This window comes from Microplitis demolitor, chromosome 8 (assembly GCF_026212275.2).
Source record: "Microplitis demolitor isolate Queensland-Clemson2020A chromosome 8, iyMicDemo2.1a, whole genome shotgun sequence".
NCBI lineage: Eukaryota > Metazoa > Arthropoda > Insecta > Hymenoptera > Braconidae > Microplitis > Microplitis demolitor.
The window spans coordinates 2,831,757-2,854,424 of NC_068552.1; the positions used below are offsets into that span (position 1 = coordinate 2,831,757).

General features: G+C 25.6%; 1 protein-coding gene across 1 annotated transcript in view; it reads right to left on the reverse strand.

Annotated features, from left to right (window-relative positions):
• The window catches only part of LOC103579458 (synaptogenesis protein syg-2), a 139,255-nt gene extending 119,438 nt beyond the window's left edge, over positions 1–19,817 (reverse strand). The window contains exon 1 of the mRNA XM_053741620.1: positions 19,132–19,817. Coding sequence (XP_053597595.1) covers positions 19,132–19,228 — 97 coding nt within the window. The 5' untranslated portion in view covers positions 19,229–19,817. The remainder of the gene's footprint in view (positions 1–19,131) is intronic.
• Positions 19,818–22,668: the final 2,851 nt, after the last annotated feature.

Sequence of the window (22,668 nt, forward strand, 5' to 3'; positions counted from 1 at the left end):
TCATGAATTTAACCTAACTTCAAAAATTGAAAATGTTGTTTGATGAACTATACTGGAATTAATTTATAAACTTATAAAAAATAAAGCATTTATTACAAAATTAAAGTTATTTTGTAATTTATGTGATTTAAAAAAAATATCCACGTATCAAAAATCACCCGAAGTTTAAAATTTAAGATTCTAACCTAGTTAACACTTTTTACTTCAAATATAAGGATAACTTTTAATATTTTGATATTATTTACTGCTAATAAATAAATTTATCTGTAAAAAAATTTTTCAATTTTAATTAATTTATGAAATACAACGAATTTTCAGATCTCACATATTCATTTAATTATTCACAATGTTAGCTCATTTAGTATATCCATAAATACGTAGTCGATACTAATAAACACTTATTAAATACTAATAAAATTTGAAACAGGGTTTTAATAAAATTTTTATTCGTATTTAGTAAACTTTTTATTTGCGCATGACCATAATACGTGTTTTACTAAATATAAATAAATTTTATTACTGTGTAATAAAAATGTCTCTCAGTGTATTGAAAATGAAACATAATTCGTTATGTTTCAAATTTATAAAATGTTTTAGTAACTTACTTAATTACAATTTTTATGTAATACCAGAGTGAAAATATCAAACTTGAAAGTTATAGTGACACAGTTTTTATGGGAATATTTTATCTTTCGGTACAATATAAAATAATGTTTTGCGGAATGATCGATGTTAGTCATATGACAGTTCGTGACTCAGTGATAAATTATATTAATGGTGGAAAAGGCAAAATCTATTTCTTTGAACTTTATAAGACTGAAAATTTTCACAACCAGGTGCTTATATAATTTTTTAAAATTTATTTCGGCTGAATATATGTAGAGGGAAGTCGTAATTATTTCCGTACCCAATAAAAATGTCGAAAAATAAACGTTTCCTCGTTCAAAATTTTTTATATAATTATATGTGGAAAATGGCTCAATATAATTATATATAATATATAATTATATGTAATTATATACAATTGTAGAGAAGAGAAAGGGAGCAAAGTAGGACCCTTAAGGAAGATAATAATATCATTAATTTTTTTTCCACATTTACTTCTTTTTAGACCCTTGATACTTATTTTCACTTTATTATGCTGCGTCCATTAAAATTGAAAAATCGAAAATTAGGGCAAAGTAGGTCCTCCAAAAAATTTTGGATTTGATATTGAAACGACGATTAAAACGACGGAGAAGACAACAATCAAAGGAAAGGGAAAAGAAAAAAGCAAATCAAAACAATCGGTGGATGATGCGGCTTGTATTTTTTGTGGCAAATTATACTCAGAATCTTTAGAGCCATGGATTCAAGGTGACCAATGTAAAAGTTGGGCCCATGATTCATGTGCCAGTGTTCACAACAAAGTTGAGTAAATCTACACGTGGGATATTTATAAATAACTATAAAACAATGGGATTTTAATAATATAAAAAGTCATTTTAATAGTCTGCTGCGACATAACCTTAAAACGTAATTTTATTATCTTTAACTTTTTTAATAAATTATATTTAATGAACAGTTTTGGTGGTCTATTTTAGCCCTCATTATATAAGAAATTTCGATAAGCTTATTATCCATCTGAATTTATTGACTTATAGAAAATTTTAAGGGACCCCTTTTTGCCCCCTCTTCCCCTAATGACATATTTACATTTTACACAATTTTTTGATTTTTAAAAAAAATTGAAAGAATTTTTTAGAATGCATGTACTTTATAATAAATTTTCAGATTTAGGCATTTTAATTTCGTACAATTAACATATAATTATATTAGTTAGTAAATTTTTATTTTGTGGAACACATCTATTTCATAGCTTATTTCTATAAAATTACATGTTTATATATAATAACATGCAATTATATGTAATGTATATTAGATTATGTATTAAAACCATTATATATAAATATATATGGATTTCATATATATTCATATATAATTATGGGAAGGGGGGAGGGCAAATTGTCCCCAAAATTTAAGGGGCTCATTTTGCCCCCAAATCATTCGAGGTACTCAACATTTTAACTGGCCCCCCTTCTCCTGTTAGGTGAAGTGGGGTAAAATGGACACCTAGGGGTAAAATGGGCTGACATTTATATTATATAAGCCCTCATTTCTGAAAGGGCCATTTTGCCTTCTCCCCTTTTCACTATATCATTTTTTTACCAGGGTAATCTTAATATGTATCAGTAATTTTTTTTTTAAAACTAATATTTTCCAAATCTTCCCTTCAGAACCGAATAAAAAAAATGATATCCACTTCGTGTTCACTCCACAAAATTTTTACAGTATATTTTATTATTCTTAAAGGCATTAATAATAATTATTAATAAAAAAATTTAAACAAAAAAATTTTTTACGGTTTCGTAGATAAAATATTAAATGATTTTTGCGGTATTTTATGAAAAAGTAAAAGCAAAACGAAATATTAAGTAGCTTGAGGGATATTGAAAGTAGTTCTATGCAGCTTTATAACGCGGAAGAGATAACGCTGAAATGTGTGGTCACAAGAGAATCGGATTGAATTGAACGTTAGGTAAATTAAAAAGTTAGTTCTTTCATGTCTTTGGTATATTATGTTATAAATCATTCTTATCTTTACGAAAAATTGTGCGGTAAGTTTAAACTTCTTATAATCTTATTGGAAAATTATCCAATAAATGAAATCAAGTTATTAAAATGGTATAATTTATATTACAGATGATGTCTTATTTGAATAATACTTTCGATTTAAAATTTTTTGCACAACTTTTAATTTTAATTTAAATTATTAAAGACAAGATAAAATAAGGATAGTTGATATCAAATTGATGATTGTAGATAAAGTGAAAGTGAATCTTCACATTATCAAATTCGAATTTAATTATCCAAGATAGAAATAATTTTTCAAGTGAATTTTTAATCTCAAATGTCAACCGAAGGCTATTAAAAAAATATTGAAGATAGTTCACTCTTCCCTAATAGGGCAAGGGGAAGGGGGGCCTTAAAATTTTGAGTGCCTCGAATGATTTTGGGGCAAAATGGGTCCCCAAAATTTACGGGGTTCATTTACCCCCCCCCCCCTACCCTAAATCGGTAAATCTGTCTTATCATTAAGTTTTGAAAAAATATAAAATTTTCTTCTTGTATTCAAAATATCATTCGACTTCGAATACATCGAAAAAAAAATTTATCACCGATAGCCTTAACACTAAAATAGCGTGGGCTTACACCATTTTTTTTTCATTATATTTTTTTTAACAATTCATAATTAACTTAATTAATTTTTTTTTTTTTTTTTTTTTAAGATAATTATTATAAATTTTTCTATCAATAGAACGTTTAATATTGATTATTATTAAATGCAAAAATTTGTAAATAGATATCAGTAGTTTTAAGTTCAAAGAACATGATATATATTGTAAAATAACATACAGAACAAGATATGATGAACATTATTTACTGCGGTATCTTATGTGCAGAATTATTTTTGGATCCATTTAATCCATATCTGGTTAAGACCAAAAAAAAGTTTAAAATCATGAGTTACGAAATGGCAAAGTAATGGTAAATATATTGATGTATAAACATAAATATGCAGATCAAATGAATTCATTTTTAGAATAATCAAGGGAATGGAAAGTTTGATATGATAGAACATAATAAAACGATTATCAGTATAACCATATTTTAGCTATATTAATCCGGCGCCTATGTTTGCTATAAAGATTAAAGAGGAATATAGGGAGCTCCAAAAATATCTTAAAACGCTCTCCCTCTTGCGCGATTCCTATTTTCGATGCAAGATTTTCGAGGTCGTTTACGAAACGGTGTGTCGTTGAAAACACGACTTTTTGATGGCTGGAATTTCGTTGCAGATAATGCTATTTTTCTCTTTTCTCATTCCTTTATTATACTTACGTATATACACGTGTATGTTATATGCATATATATAGAGGACATTTAAATCCATGGAAAATATAAATGATATTGATAAAAATTTACTATTCACTTGATTTAGAACAGGCGCATTATTAAATCTTGATAACTGATAAAATCAAAGTTTAATGTTTTTAAAGCTTCTTATCAATAAAAAAAATTTTAACTCCATAGAGTTCAATGCATTGAAGAAGGCTAAAAGTTCTAAAAAAGGAATCCTATAATTGAACACGGAGAAAAAAGTATAGTAAAAGTTACAATAGTACAGTAAAATTTACTAACAGATATTAAAAAATACATTCTGCATTGTAATTATTACTAAACACTTAGTAAAATTTACTAGTTAGTAATAATTACATAAGATATTCAAAATTACTATGCGTACTGTATTTTTTGCTAAGAAGATTATATTTTTTACTATTTGCATAGTAAATTTTACTATAAGTACTATTAATAAATACTAATTTAAGAAATTTAATTTTCTAATACAACATAGGATTCGTTACTATACTAAATATTAAAATTTACTATACGCAGTGTATTTTTTGCTAACACGATTATATTTTTTTACTGTCTGTATAGTAAATGCTACTGTGCATAGATAAAATTAAAAGTTGGTGGGGATAGCATATACAAATATGTATTACAAGTTCTGAAAGTTTTGTCCAAAGGAGACATCGAGCCGTCAGACATAGGAAAGGACTCACGCGCGGGAGATCAGGGTTCGAATCTCGGTTGAAACAAGTGATTTTTAAAAAAACAAAAATCCAACACCAATACAGATGACATATATAACATTAATATTCAAAATGATAGCAATAATAATAAAAAGTTAAAAGCTAATAAAAATTTTAATTTATTTTTTCCATTCTACTCTATTAAACTGAATCAGTAAAAATGTTACTGATTTTTTCAGTAGTTGGAAAATTTACTGAAAGATCAGTAGCTTTGAATCAATTTACTAATCAGTGAATTGAGCTTCACTGCAGTAGAGAGTGCCATCTATACTTGGGAGCTTGTTCGTTAGACAGAGGTTGTTTGCAAGTTACAATCAAAGATATTATTTATATTACACTATTATTACGGTAAGTTTAAAATATTTTAACAAACAAAAGTTAATTTATACTTCATATACTACAATGAAACTTATTTATTGGTCTCAATTGAATATGAGTAGAATAATTCTGAAATGTTTTTGTGTATGCAGTTGATTTACATGTTAGGTAATGCATAACCTAAAATAGTCTTATTAATTATTTTACGTTTATAAATAAATATCATAATTGTTTTCAGATAAATGTTCATAATCATTTTTAATGGAAAATTACTATAATTTAACAGACAATTACTTGATGATATTGAAATGGAAGACTTATTAAATAAATTTGACTTTAAAAACCCATTTGATGGATTGAAGAATTCAAATCAACAAATCGATGTATCAAAAGAATGCAGTGAATATGTAGAGCCTGAAGAAATACCACTTGGTTACAGAATGGAGAACGTATTTGATCGAAAAACTTGTATATGTTGATTCTACTTTCATCAACGGCTTAATATATGATCATGATATGAATTTTTGTATTTTTTAATGTGCATTAATCAATGAATACTGATTTTTCTTGGCATCAAAAACTGAATCAGTAGTTATGACTAATTACATCTGTTACGATCACTATTTTATTCAGTAACAATTTTATTAATTAGAATAGTGAAGCGATTTCTACTGATTGAATCAGTAACATTTTATTGATTTGCAATGATATTCTTGGGACTATTCACGTCAGTGAATATTCATTGATAATCAGTAAATATTCACTAATTCAGATTAAGAGAGTAATATAGTAAAATTTACTAATCAGGGATAGTAAAATTGACTAGGTATTACTAAAAATGAATATGCAAAATAGGAGATTTTTCATAACCAGTATATGAGAAATTACTAAACGACTTGTAAAAATAAGTTAATCTGTTTATTAATTATTCATATAAATCATAAGCATTTGAAGATTACTATCCAAATTTTGTAATTATTCTCATATTTTTTAGTAAAATTTACTACATTTTTTTTCTCGGTGTATAAAAATAGAAAAACATCCATTCGCCACTGAACCTTTTAAATGTTATTAATTTTAAATAGATTTTAGTGTTCATGCTTATTTAATTTTGCTAAAATTAACATCAACTATCCATAAATAGATTGGATATGAACTTATAAACATAATATAAATAAGCATTAGCGTGGGCATACTTTATAACGCCAAGTAAATAAAAACACATTTAACGTATTTAATATTATCAAGATCAATTTGATAAAGTTCTCACTCGGTGATGAGATAATATCGGAAGCTCACCAATTTAATTTATAATTAAAATTCTTGAGAAACTTTAGTTTATTTGTTGTATATTTTTCTACAGAAAGTTGAGACGAAAAAAGTTAAGATAGAAGGTAACTTTACAATTTACGATCTAGTTCATCTTTTAAAATTTTTTTTCGTCTTTTGATACTTTGAAATCTTGAAATTCCAATCAAGTTTTAGGTTCCCTAAGTGTCGTATGGAATTTTTTCTATTTTAAAATCTTCGTTAGCGAACAAAAGCATTCCTTTAAAAAAAATATAACTTTTAAGTGGAGAAAAATAGTTTTTCAAATATTAAGTATTCATAGCTTAGAAAACGATGTTATTTAATACTGCCTTAGTTTTAAAAAAATGAGTTTTTAAAGTAACTAAGATTTTTTATAAATACCAAATACACGAAAAAAAATAATGCTCAAAATTTTAATTGTAGTTTATTTTCGACTTGAAATTAGTGTATTCGATACTAATATCAAATCAGGATTATTATATATATTACAAAATGGCTATTGTTTATATTCAAATTTGATACACATAGAAAAGCAAAATTTGTAATTTCATATATTCAAATTGATATGAAAAAGAATCGATTAATTGCTATCTACAGTTATTACTATTCAAATAAACTAGGGCTGTGTGAATCGAATCGAGTCGAATAGTTAGATTCGATTCGATATTCGAGTCGAATATCGAATAGTTCGGAAGATTCGAATAGTTCGAAATTTTTTTGAATCTTCGGTAAATAATATTATTGCATCTAAAAAACTATTAAGGGAACCTGAGACACGAGCGTCCCCTTCAAAAATTAGTTAATATTTTTTTTTTTTTCATTTTTTATCAAGTTATGACCTCTAATGTTTTTATCATATTTTAGACTACTATGTGGGGTAAAATGGATCAAAAAAAAAAATTGCAACGGAAAAATAATTTTTTTTTTATTTTCCGTTCGGTTAATTTTTTCGTTACAATTTTTTTAAGTGGTCCATTTTACCCCAAATATTGGCTTGAAATATGATAAAAAAATTAGAGAGGTCATAACTTAATCAATAAATACTGATTTTTCTTGGCATCAAAAACTGAATCAGTAGTTATGACTAATTACATCTGTTACGATCACTATTTCATTCAGTACCAATTTTATTGATTAGAATAGTAAAGCGATTTCTACTGATTGAATCAGTAACATTTTACTGATTTGCAATGATATTCTTGGGACTGTTTACATCAGTAAATATTCATTGATAATATATGTCTATGTGTCATAATTTGTGTAGTTTCGTCCAAAGTACGTTAACGGACTCATCAGCAAAGTTATGCAAACATACTCTTGCCTTGAACTACGTCTTATACTAGTCTGCACCGGGCTAAAACCATGTTGCGGGCTTCAATTCGTAACTATACTAGTAAAAGAAGGCGGATACCGTCCCAACTACCTGCGTCTAAATGTTAGGTGAGCTGTTGTACATCGTGAATGTTAGGAAAAAACAGAAATGTGCCAATTTTAGATTATTATAAGAGCTCCGAAATTATTATAGCTCTGAAGATCGACCTTTAAAACTCCACCGTCCATTTTGCGGTGTTACATAAAAATTATAATTATATATCTAAAAATTTATTTTAGAAAATTTGTAAGATCTCATGATATTTTCATCAATATTTTACCCTTGAGGTGGAAGACTCGGATGAGTATCTAGTATTGAAGATAAAATTACACACAGAAAATTTAATCCACCGTGTAACTTAACATGTAGAAAACATTTATTTATGGATAATATAATATATATATATATATATATATATATATATATATATAAAGTGTGAGCACTTGGAACTTTGGAAAATGTATGCAGACCCACGTCTGTACAAAAATCAAAATTTTTATTAATAAAAAATCTATTTTCGACTTCAAAAATTCACTGCGCAATATTTGGAACCTTATTAAAATAAAAATTTCAAACGTTCGTCTTATAAACAGTGTGTATATTTTAGTGTCTGTTTGTCAGTAGCAGTGATGCAAATTTGTTTTTACTCTTCTTAGTTGATTTTAAAAGATAGTTTATTAATAAAAAAGTGATAATGATTCTTTATTTTTATTTTTGAAAAATTCAAACAAATATATCGTTTCGTACAGTAATTTATTACAAAAAAAAAATAGTTGATCTAGTTCACGTTCCGCTAATTTAAAGAACCGTCGAAATTAGACTCGATCAATGATCTCGATTAACAAATTTTTTAAATTTTCATTTAAAGCCGGGCGGTATCTGATACTTTGCCGTACCAATTTAGGAAACTAGTTTTTTTTATAAATAATAACTGACCATTAGATTAAAATTGATATAATTAAAGTAATTTAATGTGATCAATCCCGGGTCAAAAAATTAGAACTGTTTCAAAATAAATGATAAATTCAAATATTTTTTCTATAATTCAAATTTATAAATCGTATTTATTTTATATAGGAATTTAATCTGTTTTTACCCGTACTATTCTTTATCCAGGCCAGAATCAGACTTATTTTCGTATGATATTTAGTCTGTTTTAAATCGGGTTTAGACTAAAAACGGACTTTTTTCATTATAATTATTGGTCTGTGTTCAATTGTTTTCAAGGACAAAAACAGACTTTATTTACTATAATTTTTAGTCTGTTTTTGATCGCTTCTAGATCTAAATCAGGACTTTTTAAAAATATGAATAATAATAATAATCTAGATTACAAATTTATTTTAATTTTCTTAATATTTGAAACGCTAATGCGCTTCCGTAATAAGATGTCACAAGAATTTTGATGTTTTCTAATGCCAAAATATTTTCGATTTTATCCAGTAAATAAGAAAAATTTTTTTGACATTTGAGGAGTTATTTTATCACTTTTATTCAATGCCATAAATATTCAGTCAAGACAACTAAAAATTAAGCTGTCAAACTTTCATTAACTGCCGACATTTTTAAACAAAAGATACTAAATAAATAGTAAACAAAAAATAATCAATTCTGTAACTTAATATTTTTTTTATAAATATTGCCCATAAATAAAAATATTACAAGTCCATGATTTAATCTACTTTTGTCCTTGCAAATTTTCAGAACTAAAATTTTTTAAAGTTCAAGAATTAATCTAGTTTTGTCTGCCCGTAACGCAATAGTTTTTCAGAATAACAAGTCGAAAACAGCTTAAAATTTTTATAAAAAATCATAAACAGATCAAATAGTCCAATTAGACTAAAATCAGATCAAGTTTTTCGACCCGGGAAGTGGATCGACTCTAATGAAATAATAAAAATTTTTGTATTATGTTGAAAGCGGTTGATGTTTATGAACTTCTGTGGTGAATATTTAATACGGTCTAGTGTTAATTTAATCTAATGATTCAGGGGAAAGCAGAGCAAAACGGAAACGCTACGAGAGTAATGGACTTTTTTAAACTTCAATAAACTGGATCTTTTATTTCGTATTTATATTTAGAAAAAATAAAACAAAGTAAATATAGTGCCATTAAAAACAAAATTTTTTAAATAAAATTGGGTACTCCCAAAAATATAAAGTTGTTATTTTTTATTTTTGACAACATTTCAAGAATTTACGTTAAAATTAGAGTCAAAAAAATAATTTGTCATACTCGTGGTAAATAAAAGCGTAAAAAAAAAAAGGTTGAAAAAAATTACTGGGCAACTTAAGTGATTAAGAAATAATTGTAAATGTAATAAATGACAATTTTTAAAATCATTTAGAAAAATGTAATTTTTAATAAAATTTATAAATTCCCAAAGTAATGAAAATTTAAGAAAATATTTAAAAAATTACTTTAATAGACCAATTAAACATTTTAATTATTCAAGCTCATATAAGGAGCGATAGTTTGTAACATTTTTCAAAATGAAAAATTCAAGATAAATTTGCTAACAAATATATATTATGTTTTTGACAAAATAGTAATTAAAAATTTTTAAACGAATTATTTACACAAATTATCACTAATTAAACTGACTAATTACATTTAAAATTTAATTAATTTTGCATAAGTATCATTCAAGTTTATATGAATTTTTTAAAACACACATACATAAATGAACCTCAGAATAAAATTTATTTTAAAATCTTTCAACATACTCTTTTGAGGAGGGGGGGGGGCTAAAAATCAGATTTTTTTTTTTTAGTTTCTTATAGCTACACATTTTAAGAATATAGTCTCCAAATTTGAGGTCGATCAGAGTAACACTCTCGAAGTTATTAAATAGTTGGTCTTCTTTAAAATTGTAACTTCGATAGTTGCGGGTGGTCGGAAAGGGAGTGCGGTATACAGTTTATTCACTTCGTGATTGTTCTAACCTATATTTTTCTGTTTTAAAAAATTTTTGTGTAAGTTGAAAAAAAAAATGATTTTTTTTTTCATTTTTAGAAAAATGAGAAAAAAAAATAATCAGAGAATGTTGGGGGAGGTTTTACTAAAGCTTTGACTAAATTTCAGTGGCTTTTTATTTTGAATAAATTTTCAGCTGAGATATAGTGCTCACCGAAAATCGTCTATTTTAAAAGACGTTCCGAAATCATTATGCTGAAAAAACAAGGTCCTTATTTAATCCATACAGTAAAATCTCCGTAATGTTAACACTCCTGTTCAGGACCATTCCGAAATGTGAGCAAATCTTGTCGTCCCCACCATATTATTACTTGTGTCTCATGTGCGCAGGTCTGCGCCGTAAAAATGCGTAATGTACGAAAAAAAAATACATTTTAAGGTTAGGATTTAATCGTATAGGTGCAGGTGGGAGGATTTGAATTTTCCGCCACTAAGCTTTTTTTTGATTGGTCGCGTGAAAAAACGTAGTAGGAGACAGGATTGTTACACGGAAAATAATATGTAGTATCATTTACTACAAGGTTGCAGTAAATGTGTTTGTAGTTAAAAATACCACATAAATGATAAAAGTTACAAAATATGCGACAAATTTTACAAAGTTAATAAGTTGAATTTACTCCTATCTTGCGGTTAATTCTACTGCACACTGCAGTAACAAATAACTCCAGGCGGGAGTTGAGAGTACTACAGAAGGAGCACTTCCCGCTATTTCGCCATTTTGAGGTTAATCTGTTGTGTATATTCAATTATTAAAGCGTCTCATAAATAATCATCTGACTTTTTTAAAACCCAAAAATTAACAATTTTTTATTTTTTTTATTCTGCTTGTTCTTACGGCGCATTTATGATAAAAAATGTCGTGAGAAAAAAAATAAAGATTCCGATAGCTTTTTTGCCTTTAAAAGTTGGAAAAAAAATTGGCTTTCATGTTTTTGGATAAAATTTCTATTTTATCTTTTTTGATAATATTGATGTATTTCTTTTTTTTAAAGTGCATAAAACAATGAACAATTAAAAAAAAAATTGATCAATTTGATCCAAAAAAATTTAACTTGGCCCAGCATGGGTGGACCCTATTTGTAAACAATTACCATGTTTAGTATATACAAATAATTTAATAAGTGATTTTTAAAAATAATTTATAAAAATTTGAGGTTATATACCGTTTATTTTTACGTAACCGCATATTGAGTAAATTGAACTACAATTGGAGTTACAAATACCGCATGCTGTGGCATATCTTACTTTTTTCGATAGTTGACGCTTAACTACAATATTGTAGTAAATCTAACCACAATTTGGAGTTGTCTCATGTCATACTACAGCCTGTGGTAAATGGAACTCCAGTTGTTGCCATTACTACAATTTATTTTCCGTGTAACATTAGGGAGAGAATCTTGTTAAATTTAGAGAGAGTGTAAAACTACGGAGAGTCACATTTGGGAGATTCTACTGTATTTAGAGTGATTTTTTTGAATAGTCCAGAATTCCAAGAGAATTTTAATTCCAATAATATCTGTATTCACTCCCAATTTTTGACAATGAATGAATTAGTCAAAAGTACTCCAATCAGTGAATATTGACTGATTCGCGTTACTTTTTACTGATGTATTTTGAGAGATTACTTTCAAAAATCTAAAATAGTGATGGAATAGTCATGCAAATAAATTAAGTCTCTTTGGTAAAACGAGAATTTTATTAAATTAGCGTGACAGGTATCACAAGAGCTCAACAGTTGAAAAGTATAATAAGTAATAACTAATTGGATAATTTAGTACACATAATAATTATTACACGAAAGTCATTAAAAAGTACTTATACAACAGAGTACATAATGGAGCAGAGAGAGATTACTATATGCGTGACCGTATATGCATACGGGTAATTCAATTGCATATAGTAGTTCTCTCATCTAATGCGCTCATAGGTTTACGTGTTTCAGGATGAAAGCGAGTAATCCACGCAATCATGCGGTCCTTCGATCGTTGCTTTACGTTGATAGTTAACTATTGGTTGTCGCGAATAGTAAATGCTAAATACACGCCGCTTTTACGGTTCACTAATACAAGAACAATATATTTTAAATACCACAAGCCGGATGTGAAACTCATAATACTCTCCTACAACATGCTATTCATTAATTTATATAATACGGACATCAGGTACTATGGCTTTTAACACTTTACAATCTATTTACTTGAAGTTAGATTTTGACGGTATACTCGTCCGACTACAAGTAGAGAAAACTGGGACACGACGAGCTCGTCTTAAAATTTAATGCAAAAAAAATTTTCGTTAATCGATGGATTTTCATAAAACTTCTGCTCTCCAGGTTTTAACGCAATATGGAACATTCATTCCTTTTTATTTAAATTGCATTTATGGATTTTTGTTTGAATTCATCGATTTCATTTAGCAAATGTTGAAGCTTGGAGAGCTCAAAAATACATATATATATTAAAAGATAGTGCGCATCGAGCTATTCGAACTCGAATAGGTATTTTGACAGGTTTTGCGCACTGATAGAAAAACTATCTTGATTCAAGAAAAATTTTTTCTTCAAAATGTGGTCCTTGTTTCAAAATTTTTAATTGTTTTAATTTAAGAAATAAGTCTGAACCAAAAAATTGAAATTCTCGGATAGAGAAAAAAAATTATTCGTTTGAGAATTTTATTCTTCGATGAAGCCTTTATTGTTTTGAAACAAAATTCTGACATATTTCGCTTAAGAATTTCTTGCTCTTGAATTAAGATAGGCAAAATGTAGGTTTAAGACATTACCGACTTGTTTTGAGAATGGCGCGATTTTTAAATCAAGATATCAATTTACTCAGCTTGAAAAAAAATTTTTTTTTTATTTTAAAAATAAAAAATTTTAAAGTGATTTTTTAGGACTACATTTATTTACTTCAGATATGTTAAAGTAGAAATTTATTTAAAAAAAAATTTTTTTTTTTCATTACTTTACAAACATCTTCCATCAAGGAATTATTACTTGAACCAAAAATTTAAAGTTCTTAAAATAATAATACGACATTTTTAGTTGAAGACAAGTGGTCTTGCTTGAAGAATTCAATAGTATCGATTGAAGATAATTTAGTTTCGGGTCAAGACACGAGAGTTATCCATCAAAGATACAAAATCTTTAGAGCCAAGAAAATCTAAATCAAGACAAGAATTTCTTGAAGCAAGACAATTGATTTTCTTCAGAAACAAATTCTTGGCTCAAGAAAATATTTCTTGAGTCAATATAAAATTTCTATCAGTGTAGGAAGCTATTCTGATTATTTACAGATAGACGTCCGCGCGCGTGTGTGTGTGTGTGTGTGTGTTCATTCGTTCCAAAAACATCGCCGGACAAAAATTGTTTTTTTTTCAGTGAAATCTGTGTTTTATCAATCTAACAGTTTTTGGAACTCGGAGAGCTCAAAAATTTACAATTTCTAATGTTTTCGAGCTCAGGGAGCTCGAAAAAACCTTGAAGTTTTGGGGCTAGCCTGCAGGGCCAGGCAGTTTCCATTTTTTTTTGTTTATACCAGAAAAACATTTAGTCTTTAGCTAAATCGATTCAGTCATGAAAAAAATTTTTTTTTCTGTTTTTCATTTCCATTATTCTGCTTATTACAATGCATGTAGTCATAATGTATTCATCAGTAGAAAAAAATATTTTTTTAGAAAAATAAAATTTTCATTCAAGTTTTGTTTTTTAGATCTTTTAGTTTTTAATTCTCTTCTATTGAAATATAAGATATATATCCATGTAGTTAATATACATATATATATTTGCAGATAATGACTTAAAAAAAAAATTGAAAACACGTGCTGCATCGAATTGCTTCTGGTGTTTACTAGAGTATCAGCTATAAAAGTTTTCCGGTAGATAAAAAGTCAAATAATCTTTATCCTGATTAATGTTAGGTATTGTTCAAGTTATAAATCGATCGTATTCAAATATATATATTAGTTATATTATTTAATAATAAATTTATTTAAATGAAAAAAATTGAATTTACATTAAACAAAAATAATAATTATTAATTTTCATTCAATGATTACTCATACACTTGTTATTTTCTAGTACAATAAAAAATTTTCGAGCTAAATTTGAATTGATAATTGACCAATCATAGAGAAAAAAAAATAATTTAATAAAATTTATATCGTTTACTAATCATATTAATTTTATGCTTTCATACCAAGAATTTTTGGGCATATATTTAATTTTTATTTATTGATGCACTTAGATTTTTATCTAAAAATTTATTTTTATTAGTTCGTAAGAGGAAAAAAAATATTTTTCACGTAAATCAAATAAAAGATTGCGCAATTCTGTTCTTTTTTTTTTTTTTATATATTTTTATATTATGTAGAATTGTGAAGGGAGATGAGTCAGATAAAATAAAAGTAATAAAGCCATTACGGTGAACCACATAATTAACAGCGTAATAAATTTTAAAATCATTCATAAACTGACGCCGCAGGAATCATAGAAAAATAAACTTTGTTAATAAAAATAATAATAATAATTTATTCTAATTGAATTAATAAGTTTTTTACTGAAGAACTTCCGCCGTAATTTTATGATAGACATGATAATTATTATTATTATTAATATTATTATTATTATTATTATTATTATTATTATTATTATTATTATTATTATTATTATTATTATTATTATTATTATTATTATTATTATTATTATTATTATTATTATTATTAATATTAATATTATTATTATTATTATTATTATTATTATTATTATTATTATTATTATTATTATTATTATTATTATTATTATTATTATTATTATTATTATTATTATTATTATTATTATTATTATTATTATTATTATTATTATTATTATTATTATTATTATTATTATTATTATTATTATTATTATTATTATTATTATTATTATTATTATTATTATTATTATTATTATTATTATTATTATTATTATTATTATTATTATTATTATTATTATTATTATTATTATTATTATTATTATTATTATTATTATTATTATTATTATTATTATTATTATTATTATTATTATTATTATTATTATTATTATTATTATTATTATTATTATTATTATTATTATTATTATTATTATTATTATTATTATTATTATTATTATTATTATTATTATTATTATTATTATTATTATTATTATTATTATTATTATTATTATTATTATTATTATTATTATTATTATTATTATTATTATTATTATTATTATTATTATTATTATTATTATTATTATTATTATTATTATTATTATTATTATTATTATTATTATTATTATTATTATTATTATTATTATTATTATTATTATTATTATTATTATTATTATTATTATTATTATTATTATTATTATTATTATTATTATTATTATTATTATTATTATTATTATTATTATTATTATTATTATTATTATTATTATTATTATTATTATTATTATTATTATTATTATTATTATTATTATTATTATTATTATTATTATTATTATTATTATTATTATTATTATTATTATTATTATTATTATTATTATTATTATTATTATTATTATTATTATTATTATTATTATTATTATTATTATTATTATTATTATTATTATTATTATTATTATTATTATTATTATTATTATTATTATTATTATTATCATTATTATTGTCTCAAAAATTTGTTGATTAATTCTCAAGATAAGAATCTTAATTTATATAAAAAAAAAAAAAACTATAAATAAAAAAAAAAATATATGAATAAAACTTTAAAATTCTGTCTTATTTTATCCTCATGAATTATTTCGTAATTCTGAGGCTCGATGTGGTTGAATAATTGAGTTAGTCATGAATTATTTGTCATTACTCGTAAAATTCAAACATGAAATTAATTTTGTGGGATTATTATTTTTTACGATCACCAAAACCCTAAGGTTCAGATGGGTTTCAAGTGCCCACCTCAGAAGCATCTAGTGATTTTTGATGCTCGAACTTTGAATATTGTAAGAATAGAATTTTCTGACATTCAAATGTCAGTAGATTACTCACGATCTACATGTTTCTTTACCTCAATTCTCCCCTTCGGAGTAAATTTTATTTTAAGGGAAATAAATAATTACACAGACATCCGCTCTGCATTTACTCCGAATCCACTCCAGATTTTAGCCGCATTCACTTCGCAAATTTTTAACAGTGTGCGTATTATTTAACCGCGAAAAATTTTTATATGCTGATGAGTTCAGTTTTAAGGCACTTCTAAGGTTCATTCGGAACTCTATAGATTTAGCTAAATGTCGCAGTAGGCTAAAAATATTAAAATTTTAAAAATGAAATTATTTTTCTGTTTTCTTTTTTTTTAACTTCCCGCTAAGAAAATAGATGATTTTCAAAAATTCGGGATGTTATTGTTTTCACCTGGATTTTTGAAAATCTAGTTTTCATCAAATGTCAACGTTTTGAGGTCCTAGGAAGCTATTCTGACTATTTTCAGAATGATGTCCGAGTGTCTGTCTGTATATATGCATGCATGTGTGTGTGTGGGGGGGGGGGGTGAAACGGCCTATAACTTTTTAACTAATGAACCGATTTACTTTTTAACTAATGAACCGATTTGGATTGTTAGGGAGGTAATCGAAAGAGTTTGTTGGCCATCAACTTTCCTGAAAATTTCAGATCATGTGTTTAAGTAGACTCGAAAATATTTGTGAATTAAGAAAAAAAAAAAATTATTTTTTGCTTAGTTTTTTATTGATTTCTCAGAAACGAGTGAAACGATCGGGTTCAAAATCTAATTAACTCTAGAACTTTATAAGCTACGTCGAATGCGATCTTAACCATCTTAATCGGTTAATTCGTTCGCGAAATATCGTGGGAAAAATAAATGCTAAAAAACGGCTTTTTTTGAAAACAATAGCACACATAAGTACTTTCAAGCATGGACGACTCGAAAATATATTCACAATGATGTTTTCGAGTTCCTTAAGCGGGAAGTTTTAGGGCTGACGCGCAGGGTCAACCGATAGAGAGTTTTTTTTTCTTCTTAAATGAACAATTCAAAAATGTAAAAAAATGAGAGTAAAGTTATCGCCCGGGTTAAAAAATTAGATCTGTTTCAAAATAAATGATAAATTCAAATATTTTTTCTTTAATTCAAATTTATAAATCGTATTTATTTTATATAGAAATTTAATCTGTTTTTGCTTGTACTATTCCTTATCCAGGCCAATATCAGACTTATTTTCGTATGATATTTAGTCTGTTTTAAATCGGGTTTAGACTAAAAACGGACTTTTTTATTATAATTATTGGTCTGTGTCCAATTGTTTTCAAGGATAAAAACAGACTTTATTTACTATAATTTTTAGTCTGTTTTTAATCGCGTCTAGATCTAAATCAGGACTTTTTAAAAATATAAATAATAATAATAATCTAGATTACAAATTTATTTTAATTTTCTTAATATTTGAAACGCTAATGCGCTTCCGTAATAAGATGTCACAAGAATTTTGATGTTTTCTAATGCCAAAATATTTTCGATTTTATCCGGTAAATAAGAAAAATTTTTTTGACATTTAAGGAGTTATTTTATCACTTTTATTCAATGCTATAAATATTCAGTCAAGACAACTAAAAATTAAGCTGTCAAACTTTCATTAACTGCCCACATTTTTAAACAAAAGATACTAAATAAATAGTAAACAAAACATAATCAATTTTGTAACTTAATGATTTTTTTATAAATATTGCCCATAAATAAAAATATTACATCCATGATTTAATCTACTTTTGTCCTTGCAAATTTTCAGAACTAAAATTTTTTAAAGTTCAAGAATTAATCTAGTTTAGTCTGCCCATAACGCAATCGTTTTTTAGAACAAGTCGAAAACAGCTTAAAATTTTTATAAAAGATCAAAAACAGATCAAATAGTCCAATTACACTAAAATCAGATCAAATTTTTCGACCCGGGCGGCTTGACTTTTATTTAAAAAAATTAAATTTCCAAAAGACCAACGTTTTTAAATATTTGAAATTTACTTACAAGATGATATCCAAGTATGTATTTATCGGGTAGAAGTACCATTTGTGGTCACTGCTTGATTTTTTGACATTTAATACTTTATTATTCAATGAAAAAGTACGTAACAGTGTGATAAAAGTATCTAATTACCCACTTCAAAAATGAATCATGTCATTGAGTGTTGCACAAACAATTTTATTCAAATTTTTCAAGTGTCCAAAAACGGTACCTCTGCTCTATATATTTCCGAAAATTTTTAGTTTTATGAAATGTATCGAATAGTGATTCAGTAAGTACTTTATTGCGTACTCACTAAGGTCATGTTAAATATAAAAATACAAATACTTCACAGCAAGTATAAAGAAAACAAATAATATTATAAACAGTTGTATATGAATATACTTTCAATAACAAACAATGAATATTTTACCTTTGTTCGCAAAGTCAGGCACGCCATTACCTTTGACGAGACAATATGTCAGCATCAGTAAACTCATGAAAAATACAAACGATAACGTGAGATGCATCTTGAATCACTCTAACGCTTTTAAACTTTTTTTTAAATTTTTTCTTATGCTTATTGACACTCAACTTGTCACAACAACACGTTTACAATCATCCATCTAACATAGTCGAGATCCATATTAAATTTTACACAATATCTATACATATATTTACTGAAACTTAAAGCAGATTTCAATCAATCTGAATGCTCTAAGATAAGATCTTCATCTCCTGGACCATTTTTCTCGACACACAACTGTCATTACCGTCACATTTCGATGATTAAAATCGAAAATAAAAGTTCCGAAAATTCTTCGAATCATTATTTAATCTTATCAATGATCTTTTTTATTTTATTTCGAATTCAAATAAAATTTTATTTGTCGACGAAATAGTTTGTGTGCGCGGCAAATTTAAAATCACAACCCGCATAAATGTCGCATACACCAGATTGCCATCACATTTTTATTTTTTTTTTTTTTTTACAATCTCTAACGTGACATTTTTATATATATTTTTTTTTTTTGTTATAATTCTACGATGATGGTGATGGTATATGTTTGTCGGTAGTGACGAAAGCGCCACATGTGCTCATTATTAAGCCATGTCAGGTCTATGTCAAAATCATTTCATAGAAAAAAAAAAAAAAAAAACTTTAAAAATATTTATCTTTCATACTTTTTTTTAGTACTTTTAATTTAACCCACTGTAACACCAAATGTTAATCCCATTCATGAAGTTTAAGAACTTTATTTAACTTGGATTTGAACTCAGCTTTTCTTTTATCTAAAGCGATACAATGCTCGCTTAAATCCTCAACTTCGCGGGCGATCTAATACTGCCAGTCTCGAGTAATCACTACGGGAACGTGTGTCCGTCACTTTTTTTTTTAAATCTTTTTTATTTTCCCGCTTCCGTCCGTATTTTTTTTTCACAGACTAAAATTAAGAGGAAACAAAGAAAAAAAAGTCGTTGAATGTTTAAAACTTTTTATCTTTTTTCGTTATTTCAATACTCGTTATCAAGTTTAATCAATATCGTTATTGTTCTCTGTATTTTTTTTTTACTATTACCATTCGTAAAAATAAAAAAATATTTTTTTGCGCCAACTAGTCTCATTCGATCGAGCAAATCAATTAAACCATCATCTAATTAAAAACTTTCACAACACCATCAATAAAAACTGTTTCACTATAAAAAAAAAAAAATTAATATATATATATATATATATATATATATATATATATATATATTTTACATAAATAATTCAGCAAAAAAATGAAATGTCAAAAAAAATTTTAAATAAACGCTAATAATAATTCAGTCATGCAGAGTAAAGATAGTATTCGACTGACGACTGGCACGAAACTAAAACTAAAACCAAAGACACGCGTCTAAGTTCCCCACTTTGGTGTCGTGCAGAAGTAGACGTACCAGAGTAGTATTATTATGATCATTATTGTTATTACTATTATCATTATTATTATTAGTGTACATAGTGGTAGAAACACATATAGACAGATGCAATCTAACATCATGTCATGGTTATAATCGTTTACGCGGGGTATATGTATGCGGAATATACTAATGTAATGTAGAGTAACACACAAAGTTGACTGAATGCACACACGAATATAAAGGGCTCGGTGACGGAATAAACCAACAGTGGATGACCGGCACTTTACTACATGTGTCACAGACTGTAACTTTATCTACTAGTAACAGACTAGTGTTGCGTTGGCGTTGATTCGCTTGTATATGTACATATGTATGTATATGTATTTTTTTTTATGCATACATACTGCCCATATCCATATACACAGAAAAAACAGAATATTGAAAATTAATAGATAATAGTGAAAAGTGGAATCTGTTATTGATAATTAGTACTATTGTGTGCTTAATGTAAAGTAGTTTACTAATTTTTGTAGATTTCGGAAACTACTATCGATTATTTCAAAAAGTAACTAAATGTTATTACTTTTAGGTATAAAATAGAAAATAACATATGTGGTCAAAATATATGATAAATATCAGAAAATATATGTGGCCAATTTAAGTATATTTTCTGATATATTTTTTTTATATTAAAAAATATAATATTCATCATATACGAGTCTGTATATATTTAGCATATATAAAATATATATGTCAATTATATACAAAAAATATATTTTTATCATATATGAAAATATATATTCTTGTCATATACGAACACTATATTTTTTTTATATATAAAAATATATATTTTTATCATATACGAAATATATACTTTTATCATATATAAAAACATATATTTATACTGAGTATGGAAAAAAATTTTCTTATTCGTATGACCCACTCTAATTAAATTAGATATAAATTTTAATATACTCTTTAAATTGCAGATAAAATTATCGAAATTATTTAAATTGAAGCGAATATATAATATACCCATATACATATACATACACCGAATGAAATATATGCTAAAATCTAACGAAGAAAATATATGGTACCATATATAATATAAATTATGCTATCATATATTTCATTTGATATGAAAATTTTATATTTTTTGAATATATAAGGAAATATATCAATACAATATATTATAAGGTAAATGTAAATGTATATATAGCTTTATATAAAAAACATATAAGTTACATATATGAAATACATATATTTACTGCTTATATAATTTTACATTAAATCGGCCAAAATCGCTGTATGATTTTTTATAATATACAATATACTATATCATATATTTTTTTGTTGCAAACATATATGATTTTATATATTTTAACCATATATTGTTTTTTCATACGGGTATAATACGTGACTTATAAGTGAAAGTTTATTAATTTATGGCATAATCTATTAAAGAGTAATGATTGGTCAAATTAACAATTGGTATCTGCTACTGATTTTTCCGGCCGGAAATCGCAAACGTTACAAACTTTTATTTTATAAATTCGATATCACTGATCAATTATTAGTTTAAAATATCATTTGTTCATCATTATAAATTAATTTACAATATACATAAATCGAATAAGTGGTAAATAATAAAATGAAAAATTAGTATACTAGATCTTTATATATTAATATGTACGTTTACTAATTTTTCGGTTCCTCATTTTTTCAATTTTTCTGTTTATTTGAATAATAATAACTGTAGATAGCAATTTATCGATTCTTTTTCATATCAATTTGAATATACGAAATTACAAATTTACCTCTTCTATATGTATCAAATTTTAATACAAACAATAACCATTTTGTAATATATATAATGATGATGGTTTGATATTAGTATCGAATTTCTAATTTTAAATCGAAAATAAACTACAGACTATTAAAAATTTGAGCATCATTTTTTCCGTGTACTGGTAACAGACTAGTGTTGCGTTGGCGTTGATTCGTTCGTATATATACATATGTATGTATATGTATTTTTTGTTGTATGCATACATCTTCTACG